General features: G+C 40.7%; 1 protein-coding gene across 1 annotated transcript in view; it reads right to left on the bottom strand.

The window, feature by feature from the left end:
* Positions 1 to 18,045, bottom strand: part of FMN1 (formin 1) — a 403,510-nt gene that overhangs the window by 309,364 nt on the left and 76,101 nt on the right. The window contains exon 3 of the mRNA XM_087859297.1: positions 1,415 to 1,593. Within this exon, the coding sequence (XP_087715423.1) occupies positions 1,415 to 1,593 (179 nt within the window). The remainder of the gene's footprint in view (positions 1 to 1,414; positions 1,594 to 18,045) is intronic.

Below are 18,045 nucleotides of genomic sequence, written 5' to 3'. Positions count from 1 at the left end.
AATAAAAAACACAATAAACATAATTTTTTAAAAACACAGAAGAAAAAGAAAGTAGTCTTCCAAAATCCATTTCAGGGCCTCCTGGCTGGTTCAGTAGGAGGAGCATGTGACTCTTGGTCTCAGGGTCATGAGTTCGAGCCCCACGTTGGGTGTAAAGGTTACGTAAGTAAATAAATAAAAACTTAAAAAAAAACAAACAAAAAAAAAACCCCAAAAATCCACTTCAACCCTTTCAGACCCCAAGCCTCCTGCTGCAGCAAACACAACTTAAAGTAATCTGACCAATAGATGTCACTGTTACACTTCTTTCATTGACCACATCTTAAGATGCACAACCTAACTTCGGAGGTAGGGTGACAAAAACAAAAACATTACAAATTTCCATTTCATCTCACAAAGGGCTGTAGATTTTTCATCTTTCAGGCTCATTCCAAACCTCCTTTTACAATAACTGGGATGTTGAATGCTTTTCTAAAATGACATCCAGTGATGCTGCTACTATGGTTACGAAAAGTGCAAGGTTCATCTGCTCTTGGTTACTTGAGAAAATCTCCAGCTATATAAACACTACAGATCTAACCATGTTCGTCAAAGACATACTTCTGGGTCTGAAAGTAATGAATTGGAAGGTATCAAAAGGAATCAAGGACACAAGTTTGCTGATGGGCATTAAAGTCAACAGCAAAGGAAAAAAAGTGGGGGGGGGGGAGAAGATAAGAAAAAAGGGGAAGGAAGGAAGAAAGAAAAGGGGAAAAAAGAAGGAAAGAAAGAAAAAGTCCTTCTTGCATTCCTAATGTTCACCCTCATCTCTGAAAAGAAACAGAGATGGAGAGGGGTGGTGACAACGATGACAGTCTGGTCAATCTATCAGGCCATCTACAATGTGGAAGGAGCTACAACCCAGCCCACCGTTCTGTAGAGTATAGCTGACAGTTCTGGATGAATACATGGATGAATGCGAAGGGAGAAGGCTGTGTTTTCTAAATGGGTCATCTTGTATTTGCAGACTTCCTGCTGACCTGTTCACCTGTTATCTGAACAGCTGGAGGGAAAGAAATGTTTAGGAACGTGTGAGGGAGACAGGCTATTTAGATCGTTCTAGAGAATGCTCTCAAACGTATGCTCTCAAATTTTTAGAAAAGTGATATTAAGAGGTGACAAGCAGCAAACAGGTACTCCCACCACAAGGTTTAGGCAGTAAAGCTGACGTGGGGAGAGCACTCTGAAAACATTCAGGTAAACTGTAAACATAATCACGTTCTAGTGCACACATTTCAGACCACTGAGGTGTCTCTGTATTCTGCAGCTGACTGATGTTTAGATAATGACCTCCCCACGAAATGCAGCTTCAGCAGTTTTGTGAACACAGTTTACAGTAAATGCATCTCTGTTGACGGCAGAGGTTTCCACTTACATGGAGATCCAAGTGCAGTTCGCTTTTGTTTGGCTTCTCTCTCTCCTCGTGGAGCAGAAATGGACAGGCTGGTCCTGCTCGATAGCCCAGGAACCATGCACCTCCATCCCTGTTGGGAAGGTCTTTAGCTGTTGTCTGCTCACTGAAACAGTCCTGGGGAAAGCCCTCGGAGGAGAGGCCTAGACAAAAACAGAGAAGACCATCAGTGACACGGTGGCTAAAAAAACATCAAGCCAGCCCTATCTTGTTCTCCTATGTGGGCCATTTCATACTACCTCTTACATTCCTTTCTAGGTTGTATTTTTAGAGTATGCTCTCTTCCAAAAGTGCTTGTCTTGATTACTCTTTCTGGATCTCACTAGCAAAGAATTTAAAACATTTGCCCTCATCCCCAATTTACAAAGAAAAGTCTATTAGCTATACTCAACGTTCACTATCCTTGCTTACCAATGCAGGCGACACAGCCCATTCTCTCTCAGGACAGAAGCAGAGGACGAGCTGCAGGACAGAAGTCAGGAGGCCTGAGTTGTTGGATTCACTACTAGAAGGTGTCACCTGAGCCAGGTCACTAGTCACTAGTGTATGCGTTCTTCTAGAGCAGAAGCTGCATCACGGACATCTTCATTTCTGGGGGTAGAATTATCGTGCATGGTGCATACTGGCACTTGGTCACTTTGTTGAATGAGTGACATTGCATGAGTGAACTATCGGGGACCCACTTTTCTCATCTCTGGAACGAGGGTATCACATGGGTTTTTACCTAAACTGTGTTGGGATAATAGTCAAGGATGTGCCAGGCACTGTGCAGTTCGTAAGATCGCTCTCTAGGAAGGCATCACTAGTGCCCCCAGTTTAGACGGGGAAACTGAAGCACAAAGAGGTCAAGCAATTTGCTCCAGATCATAGAGTCAATAAATGGGAAAGCCAGGAACTGAACCCCAGCAGCTAAACACTGGAAGCCATGCTCTTAATGGCCACACTAGGTGGCCTGTGCCATTGAAATGGCGATGTGTGTTGTGTAACAAAAGGACTTTGTGGTCAAATAAATGTGAGAAAAACTGTGCTGTAGCCTTTAGAGCCACGAGTCACATTAGCATAGCAAAGACTTTGAAACACCCTTTAGTAAAGGAGCTTAGCTCTGTATAATAGCGTTTTCCGAACTTATTAGACCACAGAATCCATTTAAAGGATCCTTGTGAAACATGTTGGAAGCCACTAGTGTTCCACGGGAACATAGTTTGGAAAATTCTAGATTAGATCACCTCTAAAGTCCCACACAGCTCTCAAGTTCCTAGGCCTCTTTTAATTCCTGGTAAGCAACCTTGGCAAAATATTAAGCAACCGGGCCGAAGGGGTTAGGCTCAGCGCACTTAGCAGTAGAGCTCACTGCTGGATATATGATAGGGCATTTATTACACCTAATCCTTGTAATATTGTCTCTTTGATAGTAGCCCGATGCCAGCCAGCGGCTTGTGCCACACTGCAAACCTGATCTGAGCTGAGAATAAGTCAGCTGGTAAAAGGACTGTGGGGTAACAGTCTTCTCCTTTACATTAGAGTAGAATTTTAGAAGAAAGAAAATTTGAAAACAGCAAGGTTTTGCTTCGTGCTTGCTTGTTTGGTTGGTTTCCAATCGCACTTCAAAGTGAAAGGCGATACGGGTCACAGTGTCTCCACAGCTGGCCTCTGGCAGGCTGTTGACAAAACACTATTCTGTAGCCGCTGAGAAAACAAGGATCCAAGACGTCAGGCGTCTCTGGGCAGACGCAGGGTGTCCGGAAAGTCATCATCAGGCTCTTCCCTCATGTGCTCCAGGCGCCTTAGAATGAGGGCCTTTTTATTCACCTGGCCTCACCCTTTCCTTCTGCCCCTAGCTACCTACTCTCTCGAGACAGACTGTCCCCTGGGCTTTCGCTGAGGCCCTCCTGGGCCGCAGAGGGTGCCCACTCCTGCTCCGAAGAAGACACAGAAAAGGTCTAGTGCCTGAGAGAACCTCGGAGAGGAGCGCTCTGCTGAGCACCTCCCCCTGTATCCTCACGATGACCCTGAGAGGAAGGCAGTGCTGGCCGTGCTCTAACAGATGGACAGATGGAAGCTCAGACTGTTAAACTTCCATTTATAAGGCTCAGCTCCCTCCTAGAATACTTCTGTTTATATCCAACCTGTTTAAATTTATGGTGTCCCCTCACTGTGCCACGTCATCTTCAGAAATGTGCTAGTTACTAATCCCGTCCCCCTTTTTAAGTCCCTCCACTTTTCATTTTGATTTTGGGAGGGCCGCTGACTTTGGATGAAGTTTACACAAATTAAGAAAACAACATAAAACATAGTCTGTATATCACAAACAACATAACGTAAACACCTAAGGCAGGACCTCTGGATCATCAGAGGCACATTGTCTGGTGACTGGAAGGTCGTCGTTTAGGTAGAAGAGAGGGAGAAATTCCCACGGTAACAAGGATCCGGTGTCCTCGGATAAAATGCAGGTGCCCACGCAAGCACACCCACACACCCTGCAGTGGCTGTCGGACACTTCGTTAATAAGGTGTGCGGTGCAATCCAATTCACTCTTTATGCAGAGGAAAGACAACACCAAGTTTAGCCACAAACAAGGAAAAGTGACTTCATTTTGGAGTTCGTTTTCATTTTAAAGAGCCAATTTCTAACATCTAATATTTAACCAGACAATGTCCCTATGAAGTAAACGCACAAGGTATAACGGTGACGCGTACTCATTTTGGTGAAGATCGTCAGGACAGGATAGGACCAATGGCAGAAATAAGTAACAAAACTGTTATTCTCAAAAGTCTGACAGATAGGTGCAAATGACAAATTCACCACTAGAAAGGACATAACAAACTTGCAAAGCAAGTCTTTGAAGGGAGAGTTTTAATAATCCCAACACGAGCTTTTGAACAGTCAAAAATAAAGCACATGACCATATTGATTAACACAGCTAGTGGCCACACTATTCTCTTCAACTGAATAAATTTTAATAAAGAGAAAAAAAAATTACCTGAAATTAGGTAAGTATATTCTGTCAAATAGTCAAATGTCATCTAATTTTATGACACAAAGAGATTTTGAGGTGTTATATTTTCATTGAACATTTTGCAAAAAGCTGAGAACGGTCTCTTCAAGTCGATCATGTCTTTCCCTTCCATGTGCATACTAGAAATGCATTTTCCACTCCATATTTATTGGTTATTTTGTTTCTCAAAGACATGTCAGAGGCTACCACACACGCACACAGGTTAATGCTACAGCTGACTGCTGTTGATACAACGGACAGCACGGACACAGCACAGGAAGGGAACTTACCTTGGGCCCACCTTGAAAGTCCGTGCTTTTCCCAACCATTCCAATGATGAGCTGCGCTTCCTGATGCTAACCTACAACATTAGACTGGGGTTCTGCTGTCAGGGAAGCAGACAGAAAGGAAAGGTAATAGGCCATTTAAAGCTGGAAGCAGTCTCCATAGCTCGTCCTTCCAAAACGGAATAAGCATCCCTACCTGAGGATCACTGTTTCCACTCCTTCACTTCCTCCCTGCGTTATCATTATGCACCCAAGGCCTTTTCCAGTGGCATTTGGAGCTCCACCCATTGGCATAGATGTTGTGTATGTCCCCTGGTCCATGGATGTTGGATCTGGCCTTGTGTCTTGCTATAGCCAATTGAATGTGAGCAATGTGGCAGGATGCCAATTCCGAGTCTGGGCCTTAAGAGGCATTTTGTGGTTTTCCCCCTGCTCTGTGTTTCTGCCATCACCAGGCGACAAGCATGTGCTAGGGAGCCCAAATGAGACATGCAGAGAAGACCCAAACATAGTCCTGCTGCCTGGAATGGACCCAGATCAGAGCAAGTGAACGACAGCCAACCAACTCTTAGGACGATGAACGAGAACAAGAGATATTTGCTGCAAACCACTGAGATTTGGGGTTTATTTATCAAAATAGCTGCCTAATAGACTATCATCTGTCTCCACCAGAAGCACTGTATCTATTAAAAAATTTAAACCATTTCAGCTGAGAGGGCTTGATGACTACAATATATATTTTTTGTAATTCCTACTAAAAACAATTATTCAATATATCAGGTTTTGGAAAATCAAGCAAAAACTCATGGCATACCCATTTCCTAATTCATACCAAGATTCACACACAAACTGCATTTCATTAGAATTAACCTTCTTCAGCAGGCATTGTCCTTAATTATCTAAAGAATATCTACATGTCTATATAGATATATACACATATATATAAATGTATATACATATACGTATACATATGTATAAATCTGCTTCCAAAGAGAAGTGTGCAAACATACCACATAACCAGAGCTGGACCAAAGTCCCCAAGGAACAAAATTACAGTGCCTTTCAGCCTTCCTCCTTCAATTTTCCTGTCACACTGAGCCCTCACTTGACAGCAGTGATGAAGTGGTTATGCTTCCAAAAGGAGAAGGGGGGGAAAAGACCTTAGCTGAGACTTTCTTGAGTTTTTGCTCCTATGCTGTAGTTCCCCAGGCCATCCATCATATTGACTTAAAATAAATCCAAAGAGGTGAAGTTTTCTCAACCGTGAATATCAGAACTGATATGTAAAGGTAGACAGGTTGTCTTCCATTATGTTATTCAAACATGTACTTACAAGCAAGAGAGACAGCAATCTAGATGTGTAGCTAATGGAAAGTGACACTGTTAAGTACTTGTAAAGAGGGTGTGTGCCTGTGTGTAATTATTCACGTCTTTATCCAGGGAGACAGAGCTTTGGTAAAAGTATAGTCTCATGGCTGGTATCTGTCAATTTGAGATCAACGCTTACCAATCCCATTGCCCCCATTTTCATTCCTTGTGATGTTCAATGATACCATGTCACTAAGCAGATAGGTAACTGTAATTCTGAGAACACACCTTATCTATCCACCCCAGCCTCTAACTCCTCGTGAGAAGTACATAGAGGAAGAAATTAGGAGCAAGGATAGACAGACGGAAGTGGAAGGTGCACAGAAGCAGGGGAAGGCTGCAGGTAGGTCAAGAAGTGGGAAGGACTGGGGAGGAGACTCTGTCTACTATGAAGAAAGCAGCCATATCCGTCAAACACATGCAATGTTCGAATTTCTGAAGTTATGCTTAAATTCAAATGAAATGAAATAGAATTTAGAATTAGAAGGAATCTTGTATATCTCCTATCTGCTCATTTTATACTTGATGAAACTGAAACCCAGGAAGGTTGTGTTATTTCCAATATGTCCACCTAGTGGCAAAGGCAAACTAAAATCCAGGTTCCAGGGAAATCTTTTATGTTATTTAGAGAAGGACATTATTGCCATTCCATAGATGAGAGAACACTGAGGTCTGAGTAAGAAGTAGATGTAAATGGGGGCACCTGGGTGGCGCAGTCGTTAAGCGTCTGCCTTCGGCTCAGGGCGTGATCCTGGCGTTCTGGGATCGAGCCCCACATCGGGCTCCCTGGTCCACTGGGAGCCTGCTTCTTCCTCTCCCACTCCCCCTGCTTGTGTTCCCTCTCTCGCTGACTGTCTCTCTCTCTGTCAAATAAATAAATAAAATCTTAAAAAAAAAAAAAAAGAAGTAGATGCAAAAGGTTCGACAGGTGGGATCGATTCCTGACTATGACCTTTACTAATTGTTTGAACTTAGTGGAATTACTAAACGTCTCTGAATCTTTATTTCCTCATTAATAAAATGAAAATAATGTGGGGCACCTGGGTCGCTCAGTCAGTTAAGTGTCTGCCTTCGGCTCGGGTGATGATCTCAGGGTCCTGGGATCCAGCCTGCTCGGCAGGGAGTCTGCTTCTCCCTCTCCCTCTGCCCTTCCCCCCTACTCATTCTTTCTCTCTCTTTCAGGTAAATAAACAAAATCTAAAAATAAAATAAAATAAAAATAAAAATATGCCTGTTAGTGAGCTGTGTTCAAAATTGTGTTCTTCCAGGAAACTTTGCCCGGGCTAGGGGTGAGAGATCGATGGGGGATGCAAACAAATCCCCATTTTAAGGGAAGAAAAGAAACCTGTATACAATGAGGGCATACTAAACATCACACACTCATGCTAGGGACTGTTTTCTGTCCGGGAAGATAAAGAGAAAAAAAAAGAAGCTCATAAGAATTCACGGTAGCACTCCGCTGCAGCAGATCCCAAATCTGCGTAAGTCCTAAAAATAGACTTCACGTCATCAAATGCAAGAGCGCCGAGTAAGTGGCTGATACCTCCCAAAAGAGCAGCTCCTCGGGGCATTTCCTTAGAAATGACATCCAATGACACAACTCCCTTAAAGGTCAAACATTTGAGCCTCGGGCCATGAATGAAACTATTTATAGGCATAGCTTTAAATGAAATGGCATTTTAAGGAGGTACATAAATATATATTTCTATGATTATTATTACACTAACTTCTTTCCATGTTCTTTTCCTGCAAAGAATACAGATGTTAAATGAGAGACAAATATTGCTCAAGTCAGGAAGCTCATTTGTGGCTATAGTTATATGGAATATTCTAACACCTGAAAAACAGGGGTGTGTATTTAAAGTAGCACAAACGATGCTGAGTCACTCTGCTTTAGAATGGATGGAAGGTAGGAGCGGATGCTTCTAAGTAGGGTTGGTGCAGCAAAGATCAAGAAAAGATGAAATTTGGAAGGTTGTAGGATTCCCTGAGACATTAAGAGCCTCTATGCATTCTCAGACAGTAAATGCTAAGGAAATTAGACGTTGGTACTTCCAACGCCTGTTATCAAAAAATTTTGGTATGTTTGATGATAAGAAATATACTTGCTTATTAACAAAAAATATTATTGAAGTGAAGAACAAGAATACAAAAAACATTTCTTATCGTATTCATTCCAAATAAATTTGAATTACATTTTTTCCATTTTATGTCACATTGTTCCAGTTACTACAGGAATAGTTATACCAATGGGGAGCTCAACTCTTGAAGAGATATGACATAATTACTAATTATCTTAATTGCTAAGGAGGTATAGTAAAGCAAAAAACCTATAAAATACTAAGGCTTGGATTATAAAGTATATAATGAATATTTTTTTTAAAATCTTTTTCCAGAAAGAAACGATCTTAAGAGAGTCACAAAACATGAATATTCATAACAAGATTGAGACAAAGAAAAAAAGAAGGCACATATGCCAATATTAAGGGTAAACATTTAAGAGATTAAGAACCCAGTATGACTTGGAGTGTCCTGGCAAACAAAGCAAGAATGAAAAAGCATTCAGTTAGTTCACTTCTATTATCAAAAGGAGGAGGGGCCCCTGGGTGGCACAGTTGGTTAAGTGTCTGACTCTTGGTGTCCATTCAGGTCCTGATCTCAGGGTCCAAGGGATGGAACCCAGTATGGACCCCCATGTAGAGCCCCGAGTCCTCAGGCTCCGTGCTCAATGGGGAGTTGGCTTGTCCCTCTCCCTCTGCTCCTCCCCCCATGCTCTCCCTTTTTCTCTTGAATATATAAATCTTAAAAAAAAAAAAAAAAAAGGAAAGATACTAATCCTTCAAGGCAGATCAAGATTTTTCTGATGTTTAATTCTGAGAGACACTGCTACATAATGCAGTCAATTCCCACCTCAGCCTTAGCTCCATCCTGGCTGTTCTGACCAACAGTTGACTTCACAGAGCTAATGGTGCTGACCTAATTGGCTACAAATAGCCTTTGTCCTTTTAACCAGAGAGGTTTGGAAATTATCTTGAAGGCCCAGTGATTTGAAACTAAGTGAGGAGTTCTTCAAGAACGCTACTAAGTAGTGGTTGCCCTGAAACAGCCAGATTCTTAAATGGCCCCCTTTGGCCAAGTGTCTTAGGCACTAGAGCTTTTCCACCTCCCATCATCCACCAGCCGTTAGTATCAAGGAGCAGCCCTGCACTTGATCCCAACCTTAGCCAAGGCCTGATTTATCACCATCTCTCCCCACAAATCGATTTTCTTAAGGGTGAGTAATGTCCTTCATACTGGACATTTAATATGTGTCACACACTTTATAGACATTACACATTATTGAGAATCTTCATAATAATCCTGCAAGGTTGGTATAAAGCAATCCTGTTCTAAAGATGAGAAAAGTAATGAAATGGAGAAGTTAACTTAACCCAGGGTCAAATAGTATGTAGGAGAATGGATCCTGAACCCAGAGCCTAGAATTAACCTCCTGCCATAAACAACTAAAAACGAAACAAAATATAGGAAACAACTATTTTTAGGTATTGGATAGTAGGCAGTGCAGTTCTATAATCCTTGAAAGAGGTACGGCAAGTGAAGTGAGCCTCATAATTGCCTGGGCTTATAGTGAAGAGATGATTTCTAGACTGAAGATAATTAATAGGGCCCAGTGACCTATGGGGAAATATCAAGCAGTCTAACATATGTAAAATTAGAAGCAGGGGTCTGTCTAGGAGAAAAGGAAAAGTATTTAAAGAAATACTTGCTGAAATTTTCTAAATTTAATAAAAAGTATAAACCCATAGATCAAAGAAGCTCTATGAACTTAAAGGAGGAAAAACATAAAGAAAACTACAATAAGTGAAGTTGTAGAAAACCAGGGATAAAAAGAACATTATAAAAGCAGTAAGAAAAAAGAATATTATATAGGAAACCAAACAAAAGAATAATTAAAGACTTCTTGTCTGAACACGCATGCTGGAAGGCAATGGAATGACAACTTTAAAGTACTGAAAAATAAGAGTCAACCTAGAATTTGACATGCAGTAAAAATATCTTCCAAAGTGAAAGGAAAATAAAGACTTCTTCAGACAATTAAAAGCCAGAGAATTCATCTTCAGCTGACTTAGACCACAGGAAGTGTTAAAATTTTTTTTTCCCCCTGGCAAAGGGAAAAAATCAGAAGAGGGGCACCTGGGTGGCGCAGTCAGTTGAGCGTCAAACTCTTGATTTCAGCTCAGGTCACGATCTCAGGGTCCTGAGATTGAGCCCCAGGTCCGGCTCTGAGCTCAGTGCAAAGTTGGCTTAAGACTCTTTCTCCCTCTGCCCCTCCCCCTACTCTCTCGAAAACACATAAATAAATCTTTTTAAAAAATCAGAAGAAAATTTGGAAAGCACCGAAAATCATAAATATGTAAGTTAACACACAGGACATTTTCCTCATTATTGAAGTTATTAAAAAATATAATTAACTGAAATAAAAATAATACATTGTGTGGTTTATAACACATGTAGGTAAGAGATGCTGATAACAGCAGCAGCACATCCAAGAAGGAGAAATGGAAATATTCTGTTGTAAGAGTCAGACATTTACGTGAAGTAGTATAATTTAAAATAGACTGTGATAAATTAAAGTTGTGCATTATAAACTATAGAGTTACCAGTTTTTAAAAAGGGTATCTCCGATGGTGGATATAATATGGAAGCCTAGAAAGCACCTGATCTAAAAGAAGATAGAAAATTATATAAAAGGGAACAAAAAAAATGGAAGGTGGATTCAAACTCAGTTATACTGATAGTTACATTAAGTATAAATCATTTAAAAACTCCAATTTAAAGTCAGAGTTTATCAGACGGGGTAAAAAAGCAAGACTCAAGTATATGCTGCTATCTATCAGAAACTCATTTTAAATATAAAATTATAAATAAGTTAACAGTAGAAGGACGGAAGAAGCTATATATACAAACACTAATTACAGAAAGCGTGAGTGGCTATATTAATATCAGACAAAAATAAACTTTGAAATGAGATATGTTACCAGGGATAAAGAGAGAAGTTTCATAATGATGAAAAGTCAACTTGTCAGAAAGAAATAACAATCCTAAATTCATTTGTACCTGGTAACAGAACTTCAAAATACATAAGCAAAACTATCGGAACTGGTCTGGATAAATATATGTATTCACAATTATATTTGGAGATTTCAGTACTCCTGTCTTAGTAGTTAATAGGACAGGTTGACAGAAAATCAGTAGGAATATAGAAGAACTAAACAACATTACTACCAATTTTACCTAGTTGATATTTATAAGACATACTATCCAATAGCTACAGAATACATATTCTTTTCAAGTGCACATGGAATTTATCAAAATCATCAACATACTGTGCCATTCATAAATCTGAAAGGATCAACATCATAAAAAATATGTTCACTGACAGATGTAATTAAATTCAGATACCAATTACTGAAAACTATCTAGAAAATTCCAACTATTTGGAAATTAGACATCACACTTCCCCCTAGCTTCATAGTTCAAAAAAGAATCACAAGGGAAATTAGAAAATATTTGAGACATAGCTAAAGTGGTGATCAGAGGAAAATTTATAGCCTTATTTAGCACCGAATTATGGCCCTTCTTCCACAGTGGTCAACATCTTAACATTTATTCCTGGGACTGGGGGATATTAGGCACAGTTGATGCATGGTGAACTCAGAAAACAGAGGATTCAGTAACCATCTTCTTCTTGAATGCCAAATGCTAAGGTCTTAGCTTTTGTTGCTTCACTAGGCTTCTAGAACACTTTCAGTCTCCAGGGTAGGCAGGTACTAGAACATTATTCTGGGAGAACCAGGACTAGCTCCAGACATTGCGGCTGCCTCCAGTTCCTCCATAAACTGCTGTCCCAGATCACCCTACAGTGAATCTCAAGTCCAATACCCTTTCACGGGCACTCAGAGCTTCCAGTCAGCTTTTTAGTCCCCAGACCTGAAGCATGTACAACCGGTGATCACAAGACAGCTGAGGAGAATGTCTAACATAAAAAGCAAGAAAGTGGAGAGCAAAAGAAGACAGAGGTCTGTCACTCCATACCTACTGGATCAAGATTTTGGTGGCAGCTGCTTTCTTTGGCAACCATATCTCTTGCTACCTAACCCTCTTCCACGCTCCAGATCTTACCAGCTTCCTGTAATACTGTTCCATCCTTCCCCCCCTTCAGGCCTAGAGCTGGTAATGGCTTTTTGCTGTTGCTAGTTTCTGGGAACCTCACAAACCCAAGCCAGTTTTCTTAATCGGTCTGGACATAATCTCTTCACTAAGTTATTTTCAGTTTAAGCCCTTTTGAATGTACCATCTATTTTCTGCCAGGACTCTGACTGACAGAGTAATTGGCATCAGGAATGATGTTTATTTCCTAGCCTGTAGCACGTCTGGCTATTACTAAAGCATCTAGGGCGTTGCTACCTGATGCTTGCCATACCCAGTTAGAAGAAGAGCAGCAATGTAATGGGCCGGTGTAATCTTTCGGGAGAAATCAAAATGACCATACTCCTTTCAGATTATATTATGATAGAGAAAAGGTAAATTGTCACAGCCCTAGAGTAAGACAATGACGGTATACTGCTGTCCTTTGTAGATGAAGATGAATCGATTGGCATGAAAATAAAGCATTTTCTAAATCGATAAATGCATATTAGCTCCCAGGGGCTATGTTGATCTACTCGGTAAGTACATCATATCTGAAACAGCACTTGCAAATTGCATCCCATGTAATTAATTTTATAAGAATCCAGTCATTCTCTAAAAGCCATCTGTTTTCTCACTAGCCAAAAGAGAACTGAAATGGGAGTTTGGTATAAATCACCATCCTTACATCTTTCAAATCTTCAATGGTGGCGCAAATCTCTGCAATTACCCCAAGAATGTAGCGTAGGCTCTCACCTAGTAGAAAAAACATGATGCCGTTCCTCGCAGAACACACACGTCTGCGAGCCAAAGGTAGCCCTTCACAATGTTATACTTAATAAGTCACTTCCATGAGTTTTGCCTCCTATCTTTGCAACCTTGGGCTTGCTGGGTTTGGATCTTAGCGACCAAAGGAGGAATGTTTCTACTAGGGAATATGGATAGTCCTGGTTTCAACAGACAGGAAGCTAAGAGTACAACTTGGTCATTTCAGGTTCTCATACATTAGAGATACATGTATTTGATTGCAGCGCCTAACAAATTGAATGTCTTTCGTAGAATATTTTGAACTGGACCTAGAGTATTAAACTCCTATAGTCCAAAACAACAAAAACAAAAACCCAGGAGTAAATGTAAAGCTACATATTTTGAAAAATAGTATAGAACAAATACTACAGAATGAATGTCCTCGTATTAATATTAAAACAATACAAGGAAGCTACTGTGAAACAAATACTCTCCAAGATTCCTGGTAAAAGAGCAAACGGGAATACATCGTTGCAGAACTGTTTGGGAATCTGCACCTGACACAGGGGTTAACAGTTATGGCGCAATGGCCGAATACAGCACCCAGGCTATTTTTGTATAGCCTGTGAGCTAAGAATGGGTTTTGCATTTTTTCATTTTTTTTTTTTTAAAGATTTTTTTATTTATTCATTCGACAGAGATAGAGACAGCCAGCGAGAGAGGGAACACAAGCAGGGGGAGTGGGAGAGGAAGAAGCAGGCTCATAGCGGAAGAGCCTGATGTGGGGCTCGATCCCATAACGCCAGGATCACGCCCTGAGCCGAAGGCAGATGCTTAACCGCTGTGCCACCCAGGCGCCCCTGCATTTTTTCATTTTTAAAGGAGGGGAAGGAGCAAAGGCAGGGGCAGGGAGTGGGGTGGGAGACGAGGGGAAGAAAAGCAGCAAGGGAGCCTTTATGGACTGCAAAGTCAAAAACGTTCACTATTGGGCTCTTTACACAAAAAGTTTGCTGACTTCCATTCTAAAATGTTACATACGTTCTATCCTTTAAGTAACAAAAATAGGCTTCTGTGCACCTGTCCTAGCAGAATAATCATTTTGCTATTCAAGATCTATTACAAAGAGATATTACAGATGCCTGGGTGGATCAGTTGGTTAAGTGTCCAACTCTTGACTTCGGCTCCGGTCATGACCTTGCAGTCGTGAGACCGAGCCCCATGTCAGACTCCATGCTCAGCTTCTTTCAATTTATGAAAGAAACTAAATGCCGTAAACACCATAAAGCCCCTTACTGTTTATTCCTCTTGCTCTGGTGCTGAGTTAGACACAGTGGACAGCCAAAAGGAAGAAGGGTGTAGAACTCCATTTCTCCAAAGGGGTTGCTTTCAAGTTCAAACGAATGGTTCATATTCTACTGTATTCATTTTGAAACATTTTTGTTGTTCCTCATTTATCCCTCAAACTGTCATATGCCCCAAACAACACAAAAAACGACAACAAAAAACCTAAGCCACCAAAATGAGTTTTCACACAGAATATTAGAAGAGTCAGGATCTTTTCAGAATGTTTTGTTCGGCTAAATTACAATATTTTATTTTCCTTTATACTGTGAACCTATTTGGTCAAACATAAAATTAACCCTGATGATCTTCAATGTAGGGACTTGTTTTTCACATTTTATCACTATCTGGAAATGCCTTTTATCCTGAGGGGATTGCTATTATCTCGAATGTGATTTTACTATGTCCGGAGGCTACTGTCTTACCAGAAAACACAGCTCTAATTTAAAATGCATGTCAGCAGAAAAGTCAATTTACTAAAAGAAAATTAACTTCATAGACAAATCTTTCAGGAAAGCAACTGATCCATAAAGTGAGCTAAATCTATACTAAGAATAGAACTGAATTCATTATATATTTTTCAGGCAAGAAGAACTTATCATTATATTCCAGTTCATGATAAACTTTCTCTGGAATGATTCCACTAAACAAATAATAGAACGGGAACTTTTGCGTCTAGCATTTTTGAGAAATTACAAATAAGCACAAGATTGTCAATAATGGCTTCCGAAGAGCAAAGAAGACTGAATCGTATTGCACTAACAAGTATTTCAGGAGGAGGATTTTTACCGGGGGGAGGGGGGGGTTACATTTTGTTTATCTACATAGAAGTGGACTTCCTTGCCAAATTTTCACAATTTGTCACTTAAAATAATAGTACAAGCCATAACAGTGACTTGCTGTTAATGAATGGAAGCACCAAATAATTCATTTTCTCTTCCTTTATTTGAAATGACAGTCCTATGTACCAGTGAGAGGGATGTAGAAAATTCCTAGAGAAAGTCACAACCACCCCGGTATGAGGTTAGGGTATATCTCCTGCTTTAACTGTGCTGAATCCTCTTTCAATAAATACCATTAACTTTCTCTTTTTTTTCTTCCAGAGTCATTTAGTTTACATCAGTGCTTCATAAACACGAAAAAGCTAAGCAATGAGAGCACCAAAAAGTTCATTTGGCATTGCCTCTGTGGCTTAAAACAAAAAGGTGTGTGTGTGGGGGGGGTGCAGATTTGTTTAACATGTACTTAATTTCAGAAAATTGTCTAAATCTCATTATCTGAATCTATTAGCCTTCAAAGGAATCTTGAATCCTACGGAAGCATCCCCAGATCCTCTCTTACCAAATCCAGTGGCTAAGTCTCAGCCCTTTCCCGTGGAACCTCTCAGTAGCATCAGGCAGAGTCAAACACACTTTTATTTTCCTTGAAATTCCTTTCTAGAAACCACATCCTCAACACTCTCCAAGTGTTCGTCTTTGTTCACTGCTCACTCCTCAGTCACCTTCGTGGCTCCTCATCCCCCCCCCCACTTCTAACTCAGGGTTCTTAACCTCAGTACTGCAGACACTGGGGCTAGATCATTCTTCGTGGTGGAAGGACGTTCTGTGCACTGTAGGGTGTTGATCTCTGACCTCCACGCACTGCTTACCGGGGCACCTCTTCCTCCTCCCAGCCAGTCGTGACAACTAAAAATGTCTCCAGACATTGCTAAATGTTTCCTAGCCAGAGAACCAGGGCTCTAAATGTTTCAAGCCCCCAAAAATCTGTCCTGTGCCCCCTTCTCTTCTCCCTCTTCACTCACTTCCTTGGTCATCTCATTCAATCTCAAAGTTTTAAATGCCATCTAAATTCTAGTAACTTCCACATTGATACGTCCACCTGGACCTCTTTCCTGTCTCACATAGGCACTGACTGCTCTATGGCCTCTATGTATCCTAAACTCTTGGTTTTCCTCCTAACCTTGCCCCTTCCTCAGTCTTTCATCAGTATTCACTCTGTTTCTAAGATTAAAAATGTGCTTCATCCTTGGGTCCTCTCTTTCTCTTGCATTCCACATACATCTTATGAATAAGACCTGTTTGCTCTACCATCAAATAGTATCCCAAATCTGACCATTTGTCATATTGCTCACACCCAGTCTAAGCACCTGTCTACTCCCATTTGACCAACTGAAATAATCTACCAGTTCTTCTCCCTTCCACACCTATCCCCTATAATGTTTTCCAAAAGCATCCATGGGATCTTGTAAAAATCTCACACCGTCGCTCAGATCAAAATCCTGCTATGGCTTTCCATCCCAGTTAAAAGAAAAAAAAGGGGGGGGGGATGATTCCTGACCTTAAAGAACCTCACCTAATCTGACCCCATGTACCTCTTTCTCTCCATCTCCTACTCTCTCCCTTACTCCATGCATTCCTGCCACCTCAACTTTCTTGCTGTTATATGAGTAAAACAACTTCACTCCAGCCTGTGGCATTTACAGTGGTGTTTCCTCTGCTGGAATTCTGTCTCCCCCGATCATCACATGACCAATTTCTTCATATTGCTCAGGTTTCTGCTAAAATATCCTTCCAGCAAAGAAGGCTTCTCTTCACTGCCCCTCTTCCAACATTTTCTTTCTGAAGTATTTTATCTGTAATACCATTACCTGAAACTATGTAATTAATTAGTCTCAGATGAAACTAGGTTTAAATAGGAGTAAAATATGGGGCGCCTGGGTGGCTCAGTCATTAAGCGTCTGCCTTTGGCTCAGGGCGTGATACTGGCGTTCTGGGATCGAGCCCCACATTGGGCTCCTCCGCTGGGAGTCTGCTTCTTCCTCTCCCACTCCCCCTGCTTGTGTTCCCTCTCTCGCTGGCTCTCTCTCTCTCGGTCAAATAAATAAAATTTAAAAATAAATAAATAAATAAATAAATAGAAGTAAAACAGATTTCAGCTTGGATGCCATGTTCCCGGATTGAATGTCTTTAATGCAGCATTGGCAAGAAATCTGAGGCCATGTTCAGGATCAGTGGGAAAAAGTCTTGTGATTGATTAGCAATGCCTTCCCTGACATAGGAGGGAAGAGTGGTAGGGTGTGTGCCATGTTTTTGTCATCCTTTAATGAAGTCCTCTGATTCTTTTTTTGTCTGCTCATTCTTTGGTAGTTGTTACTCATTGGCGTCCTCATTAGCGTAACAAGAAAACAGAAGAGATGTGAAACTCAGATAACTTAACTAAACAGTTGCTGCTTTTGTAGAAGTTTTGATGAAGGAGGGAAAACCACATAAGGCTAAAAGATACGGCAAACCATCAGTAAGTGTGAATCATCTATGTATCTCTTAACTCCCAGAAGTAGAGGAGATAATGGCATGCAAGAGAGAAGGAAATGACTTCAAAGATCTGTTTATAAGAGAGTGAGATTATCTTTCTTTGCTCTTCAAGAAAATTGTTTGAATGATGAAATTATGAGATTACAACTCGGAAGACACTTGAAGAGTCTTTGTCATTAATAAAACATTACGTTTATTGTCGAATTCCCTAACTCTGCTCTGGGATGACTAAGCAAGGACAGACTTAGAGATAACTAAAGATAGAGAGATAAAGAAAATAAGCTGAAAGGATAAAAAAGGTCTCTGTATAACAAAACCTTCCCAACCATCCAAATTCCCCTCCCCACTCTTTAAGAA

The sequence above is a fragment of the Ursus americanus genome, chromosome 36, assembly GCF_024610735.1.
Source record: "Ursus americanus isolate L20-20 chromosome 36, mUrsAme1.1.p, whole genome shotgun sequence".
Taxonomy (NCBI): Eukaryota; Metazoa; Chordata; class Mammalia; order Carnivora; family Ursidae; genus Ursus; species Ursus americanus.
The sequence above is the reverse complement of the archived record's forward strand: the minus strand, read 5'-3'. Positions and strand labels throughout refer to the sequence as shown.